The sequence below is a fragment of the Engraulis encrasicolus genome, chromosome 2, assembly GCF_034702125.1.
Source record: "Engraulis encrasicolus isolate BLACKSEA-1 chromosome 2, IST_EnEncr_1.0, whole genome shotgun sequence".
Taxonomy (NCBI): Eukaryota; Metazoa; Chordata; class Actinopteri; order Clupeiformes; family Engraulidae; genus Engraulis; species Engraulis encrasicolus.
The window spans coordinates 14,628,810-14,636,394 of NC_085858.1; the positions used below are offsets into that span (position 1 = coordinate 14,628,810).

At 46.1% G+C, this 7,585-nt stretch overlaps 1 protein-coding gene across 7 annotated transcripts in view; it reads left to right on the forward strand.

Moving 5' to 3' along the window:
* Nucleotides 1-7,585, forward strand: part of svilc (supervillin c) — a 59,606-nt gene that overhangs the window by 44,744 nt on the left and 7,277 nt on the right. For all 7 annotated transcript variants that reach the window (XM_063222890.1, XM_063222939.1, XM_063222931.1 and 4 more), the window contains 8 exons: nucleotides 604-740; nucleotides 1,419-1,566; nucleotides 2,014-2,159; nucleotides 2,961-3,136; nucleotides 3,702-3,846; nucleotides 4,524-4,839; nucleotides 6,175-6,408; nucleotides 6,856-7,063. In XM_063222890.1, the coding sequence (XP_063078960.1) occupies nucleotides 604-740; nucleotides 1,419-1,566; nucleotides 2,014-2,159; nucleotides 2,961-3,136; nucleotides 3,702-3,846; nucleotides 4,524-4,839; nucleotides 6,175-6,408; nucleotides 6,856-7,063 (1,510 nt within the window). The remainder of the gene's footprint in view (nucleotides 1-603; nucleotides 741-1,418; nucleotides 1,567-2,013; nucleotides 2,160-2,960; nucleotides 3,137-3,701; nucleotides 3,847-4,523; nucleotides 4,840-6,174; nucleotides 6,409-6,855; nucleotides 7,064-7,585) is intronic.

Consider the following 7,585-nt stretch of genomic DNA (forward strand, 5'->3'; position numbering starts at 1 on the left):
GAACCGGATGCCGGATCCTACGAAAGGGTTGAAACACATAGCCTACTCACACACGTGGGCCCTTTTTATCACGTTGGCTCAAACTATTTGGACTTAAAAGCCTCGGCTACCGGATCCTGGAACCTGGAACCGGATCCGGATCCTGTGAAAAACCCTATTATCCTGCCGGATCCGGAACCGGATCTTGGATCCGCTGCATCTCTACTATTAATCATGACTTTTGTTTGCCGTTCATTTACCACAATCACAAATTCCCCCAATATTACTGCATACCATAGTGGAGTTTAACTCCCTTTTGCTTGTGGATTGCGATTTATTTTTGCATAAGTGGTTACCTGTGATGGGTGATAGCCTGTAATGGGGTCAATAACGTTTTTTTTGGCCTCAGATGGTACAACCACAGTTAATGCCCATAACTTCAGTAATAATAGCATTGGGTAATGAATGTACTGCTATGAATATGCTTCGTAGCTAATCCACTAAAAAATAAATAAATAAACATTTACTCCATACAATAGTGGCATTAGCTGTAGTTGCACCATCCTGACGTCTGTTACTACTACCTAAATTATCATTGGCCCAATGGATGATATTTGTGTTTAGGCTGGCGTCAGGTGCAGGCGCGTGTGGTGGAGCCGGTGGCTGGCTCCCTGAACAGCGGAGACTGCTTCCTGCTGCTCACACCACACCTCTGCTACGTCTGGAACGGCCTCGCCGCCAACGCCGCAGAGAAGGCAAAGGTAACGTGGCTGGCTGCACACACTCTTGTGCATGAATTTCAGTGAAAACTGAGAATAGTGTTGTAATGTATCGTATCACATCATACTTGAACCTAAAAACACAAAGTCTCTGTCTTTTCCCAAAAGTTATTAATAATAGTAACTGAGGAAAAAGTGAAAGTGACAAGCATACTTTTGAGTTGAAAGGCAGTTTATATGTAGGCTAAATAGCATTTACGCAAGAAAACAAAATTGAATTTCTATTTTATGTGTTTCTGAATTATTATTACATCTGCCAAGGAGGTTATGTTTTCGTTGTTTTGTTTGTCCCTCTGTCTCGTTTGCCGGTCTGTCAGCAGGATAACTCAAAAAGTTATGAACGGATTTTGAAATGACAAAAGGAACAAGTGATTCAAGTTTGGTAGTGATCTGGATCACGGAATAGGGTGAATTATGGTATTCCAGGCAGATTCTAACTCCACAAAAACAAGGCAGCAAGACTTGGGGAAAAAATAGGATGTAACATAGTCAAATGTTCTATCGAACAGCTTCCTTGGCGGAGGTCTGCACTCTCTGAGTGCATTTGTAGTTACAGTACAGTATAAGGGTTGTGACTATGCACATGCCGGTTCTTTATTGTTGTTATTTGTTTTTTTTATATTATTTTACAAAAAAACGTATTTGTGAATTATATTCCAGGCATCTGAGATAGCCAATGTGGTGCAGAGCCAGCGCGATCTGGGTTGCCAAGCAACACAGGTCATCCACCTAGAGGAGACGTCCAACGCCGGCAGCTCCCAGGCCACTGAGTTCTGGAATCTTCTAGGAGGGAAAACAGAATACATGGGTGAGTATTGGTGCTGCACTGGGGAACATCTGGCGAATACAAAATGTGACATATGGTCTAACAGCCTGTGTACTGTATGTGTGAACAACTGAATGTTTTATCTTCCGTTTTGTATAATTTCCTTGTAACTATATACATTTATTTGCATCCTGTGATGTGTTGTCTTATTTTGTCTCTTTGTACTGCATTTATGTAAGCATATATGGTAGCAAAGGCCTGTGTTTGAGTGCATATATGTATGTACATTACTGTGTGTGTGTGTCTGTGTGTCTGTGTGTCTGTGTATCTGTGTGTCTGTGTGTGTGCGTCCCTGCATGCCTGCGTGCCTGCGTGAATGTGTGTGTGCCTGTGTCCTATCCATCCGCTTCTGCGTGTGCAGGTCTGAGTGTGTATGTGTGTGCACACATTCGGATTCATGTTTGTGTCTCTTCTCCCGTGTGTGTGCAGGCGCCGGTGGTCCAGAGGAGGATGAGGAGTTTGAGAGTGCTGTGGTGGAGTCCAACTGTGTCTACCAGCTGATGGAGGACCGCCTGGTGCCCCACGATCAGGGCTGGGCCACCGCCTCCAGCGTCTCCCTGCTGGGCTCCGATCAGGTAGCGCATCCCCACCCAAAAACTCAGAAGAAAAGTACAAGACCCTGACACAATTTCCTTCAACACGGGCGACCTTGCTGATTAACTGGTCTACCTGCCTTGATTACTCATTATGGCCAGCTGAGTCAGAGCAGGACAGGTTGGATCAAATCAGAGTTTTCTACATTGACCCCTCTGCTCACCACTGCTGTACATTCACTCTATCCCGTACTTTACAGTACTGTACTGTACTGTTACAATTAATGGCTTATGTATACACTGCCCCCCTGTGGACAATTGTGGTAAATCATAACGCTGCTGAAGGAAATTGGAGCGCAAAGTTGTAGGTGAATAAACAAATGAGTGAGACTCTTTTCAGACAAAACAGCTGCATTTTGAAGGCATTTTAAAAGGCTGTAAATTGCTGACAAGCGTGACCTGATACCCATCTGCAACCCTGTTATTGTTGCCTCATTTGAGTGTTGGCCCACAAACGGCTACTTTTTTTTCTCATGCTGTGAACCTTGCGGCTTATGTATAGCTTACCATATGTGACAAGGACAAAGTGAGGGGAGGTACAGTAGCTCCAGAGCTTAAGTTATGTGAATATCCCATGTTACAATGTGGACACCTGCCGCTTATACTACAGAGGTGCAACCTACATTGTACTGTACGGGTGTGTCCAATTATTTCTTCTTCTTGATGCGAGTGGATGCGGCTTGTATTCGGGTGCAGTTCATTGTCCGGAAATTGCGTATGTGTGTGTATTTAAATCACGGGGTGCTGTACTCTTCACCATGTCTTGTAACTCTGCCCCCCCAGTCTCTACTGTTCGACTTTGGCAGCGAGGTGTACCTGTGGCATGGTAAGGACGTTACCCCGAGCGAACGCAAGGTGGCACTGCAGCTGGCACAGCAGGTGTGGGCCGGACCCTATGACTACAGCAACTGCAGAGTCAACCCACTGGACCCCTCCGCCACCAATGCACACATACCCAGGTGAGGCTCCCCTCCACCACCAACACACACATACCCAGGTGAGGCTCCCCTCTGCCAGTAACGCACACATACCCAGGTGAGGCTCCCCTCTGCCACCAATGCACACATACCCAGGTGAGGCTCCCCTCTGCCACTAAGGCACACATACCCAGGTGAGGCTCCCCTCTGCCAGTAACGCACACATACCTAGGTGAGGCTCCCCTCCTAAACCAACACTCACCTCCAACGCACACATACTCAAGTGAGGCTCCCCTCTGCCAGTAATGCACACATACCCAGGTGACGGTCTGTTCGGATCGACACACATTCAGCACAGAGGCACAACAGACAAGCTGGCATGTACAATCACACATATACGCACACACGCGCGCGCACGCGCACACACACACACACACACACACACACACACACACACACACACACACACACACACACACACACACACACACACACACACACACAGAGACACCTTGCACATTCACCCACACAAACATACCAGATTACACCCAGTATGTGTACCAACAAGTGTATAAGTTTTGAGCAAATGTATTCCTTTTTTGTTCAGGCGAGGAGTGGGCCGGCCGAGCTGGGCTTTGCTGGGTCGCCTGTTTGAGGGGAACGAGACGTCTCTGTTCAGGGAGAAGTTTGTGGACTGGCCTAGTCAGGTCTCCATCAGAGAGGACATCAGCTCCTGTACTATGGAGACACAGGTGACCAGAGCTTCCAGTGCAAACACAACAAACCGTTTACACATACCTGGGAATTAAAAAAAAACACAGACATTTGACTTTGTTTCCGCCTGCAGCTTTTTCTACTGAAAATGTAGATTGAAAGTGGAGATTTTCAAAAAGTCTGGTTTTATTTTTGGTATAAACAGAGGAAAACAGAGAGCTGACTGCTACCCAAAGGCGACGCCTGTCGACAGCATATTTCTCGGATACACTGATGTGTGTGAATGAAGATATTTTTGTAAAACGGAGGGAAAATGTTTGTTTATCAAAATACCCAGCTATGTGTGAACAGTGTACAAAGTAGTGCAGATGTTTTTAATCATGTTTTGTCTTCCACTCCATAACGATACAATGTCATAGCAACATTCTTCAGATCTGATACCATGAATGGCGTGCAGTATTAGGTTTTATATATTCATTCTTTAGATCAGGAAGAGCTAAGAATATGAAGGGTTGCCAGACTGCCATAAATTGGAAATTGAATGCTCTGTCCGGGGCAGTTTGATCAGGCCCAGGCTTGATAGGACTGAAAGGACTGAAACTTGGCAACATATGTGTGGAAAACCCAGAAAATCCAGTGGCATATGAATTATGATGGATATACGACCTCTGTTACAACCTCCCTCAACTAACCTTCCTTCTCCCTTCTTACCCAGAATGCTTTGTCATTAAACTTCCTGGCCAATGAAGAGTGGTCGTGCGATGCCAAAGCCCTGCTGATTGGAGAGAGCGCGTCGAGCGGAGGGCCGGGCTCTGTGCTCCTGGAGGGAGTTGACGTGCAGCGGGGTCGCGACCTGGTCACCCTGGGCAACGGTCGCCAGGCGCAGCTAAGCACGGTTGCTGTGGAAACGTGGCATCTTGTCGGAGGGGAGTGTGGTTTTGGGGAGAGTCTGGTGGCGGCACACAGCACTGGGCAGCTGCATGAAGGAGACACCTATGCCATACGCTGGACATATCACCTCAACACTCTGGGTGGGTGAATGTGTGTTGTGTTATGGTTAAGGAATTGGTCTATGAATTAGAGGTTTGCAAGTTCAAATCCTGTATCAGTAAAGTAAGAAAATACCCGCACAATGCTCCCAGTGATTCCACTGTACATTTACAGACATTTTGATCTTCAATATTATTAGGGATGCACGATGTATCGGCCAGATGTATCGGTATCGGCCGATATCGGCCGGTATTCAACACATCGGACATCGGTCTGATGGGTAAAACTGGGCCGATGTTAACGCCGATGTTTTTTTTATATATATGTTACGGTTCTAAAAGAATGGACTTGACGATGACTTTCACTGTTTGTCTTCTATTTTGTCTCTATTTTTTATCTAATTATCACAGAGAGTTAAAAACTGTTTTTGGAAACAAGACGACATTCAAAAATTCTGTTTGTTTGCATCATTGTCATCTCTTTTTTTTTAAAAAGAAAGAAAAACATCGGTATCGGTTAATATCGGTCATCGGCCAAAACCGCAATATCATAATCGGATATCGGTATCGGCCAAAATTTTTGACATCGTGCATCCCTAAATATTATAAATGAAAATAATAAGAACTAAAGTCAGGGGCGCTGAGGCGGATACCATAAACCATGGACCTGGGTTTGACTCTGACCTGAAGTGATCCTTCACATCCCTCACTCGCCACTCTTTTCCTGACTCTTTCTCTGTCTTACTGTCCTGTCTGAATATTAAAGGTTTAAATGTTGAATGCCCCCATAAAAAAAATTCTTGAAAGTTTCGAATCCCATAACATCCATGGCTGAAATGCCCTTGAGAAAGGCACTGGATGTCACATTGCTCCAGGGACTGTAACCAATATCCTAAATAGCCTAAATAACTGTAAGCTCCTCTGGATCAAAGCACCAGCTAAATCTAATGTAAGAACAAGAATCCTACATGTTATTAGATGTTTTGCATCTACATATTCATACCTTCTTTAGTGAAAAAGTGAAAGAAAAAAGTGAAAGCCCATTGGGAAACTCCCATTGTCATTGTGACACAACACTTCACAGCACACAAGTGAATACTGCACACTGCACACAACGAAATTGCATTCATGCCTCACCCGTGCAAGGAGGCAGCCCTAAGTGGCGCCCCATGGGGAGCAGTGCGGTGGCACGGTACCATGCTCAGGGTACCTCAGTCATGGAGGAGGATGGGGGAGAGCACTGGTTGATTACTCCCCCCACCAACCTGGCGGGTCAGGAGTCGAACCGGCAACCTCTGGGATGCAAGTCTGACACCCTAACCGCTCACCCATGACTGCCCTTCTTTATGTAAGTTTCTTGTATTGTTCTGTCCCCAGAGGACCAGGTAGTGGATACTTTGGACGGAGGTGGCGAGGAGTGTTCGACCATCTTCCTCTGGCGGGGCCGTCACTCACAGCAGAGTGGGCGGGAGCTGCCTCCAGCCCTGGCCAATAGCTGTGGAGCTCAGGTGGCTGTCGCTCAGGGGGAGGAGCCTCCTTGCTTGCTGCAACTGTTCCAGGGAGGCATGGTGCTACACATGGGCAGAAGGGAAGACACTGCTGCTCAAACAGGTGTGTGTGGACGTCTGTGTGTGTGTGTGTGTGTGTGTGTGTGTGTGTGTGTGTGTGTGTGTGTGTGTGTGTGTGTGTGTGTGTGTGTGTGAGAGAGAGAGAGAGAGAGAGAGAGAGAGAGAGAGAGAGAGAGAGAGAGAGAGAGAGAGAGAGAGAGAGAGAGAGTGCATGTGTTTAGCATGTGTGTGTGTGTACGAGTGCGTGTGTGCGTTCATTTGTGCATGAGCATGTGTGTGTAAATGCCTATCATGTGTTTCATCTCATTTTCATATGCAGAGTATTCAAGATGATAAAATTTTAACTTGACGTACGCGACTATGTAAGGGTTTTCCTGAGTTACTCATCTTTTCAAGTCAGACAATGGTTTCTTCAAAGTTGTTTAATGCTCCTTTAATGTGTATCGCTGTGTCCATACTAATTTTGTGTGTGTGTGTTTATGTCTTGCAGCTGGCTGGCGTCTGTTCTGCGTGAGGGGTTCGGCGTCGGTGGAGGCCTCTCTGTGTGAGGTGGCGTGCTGCTGTTCCAGCCTGCGCTCCAGGGGCTGCCTCATTCTCCTCGGTGCCCAGCAGAGGGCGCTCTATCTGTGGAGGGGCTGCAAGGCCCATCCCAACACCCAGCAGCTGGCCAGGCACACGGTGGAGAGGCTAGTGCACCTGTGAGTAACATCTAGCACTGGAGAAATCCAAATTTATTTAAAAGCTTTTTAACAAAGTCAAAGAGTGCCGTGGATTTCTTCAAAACATTTCCAAGTTACGTTCAGCCACCTAACGCACTGCTAAAAAGAAAGCACAAGCCTTCTGACCTACTCCTTCTTTGTCTAGTTCACCATCTAGTACTAGTCTGGTAAACCGCAAGCTTTTTTACCATTTCTTTTTCGGCATAGGTTCTAGCTGTGCTGTATCGAGAAATACTCTATGTCCTTTCTTGAGATGTAGACTCAAGTTGTGGACATCATTAGTCATGAACGCACTCACTGCTCATTGTTTGTTTAAAACCAGCTGAAGTGAGTTCAAGGCTACCACTGCAGGGAGATTTGAGTGAAAATGCATAGGGAGGCATACTATAGTATAACCTGGCTAAGCAACAAGTACAGTGTACACACTGTCTGTGTTGCCTAAGCACAGTCTAATAGTCTTTGTATACTGTTATATATTTCCTTTGTAGAGATTATGTAAAT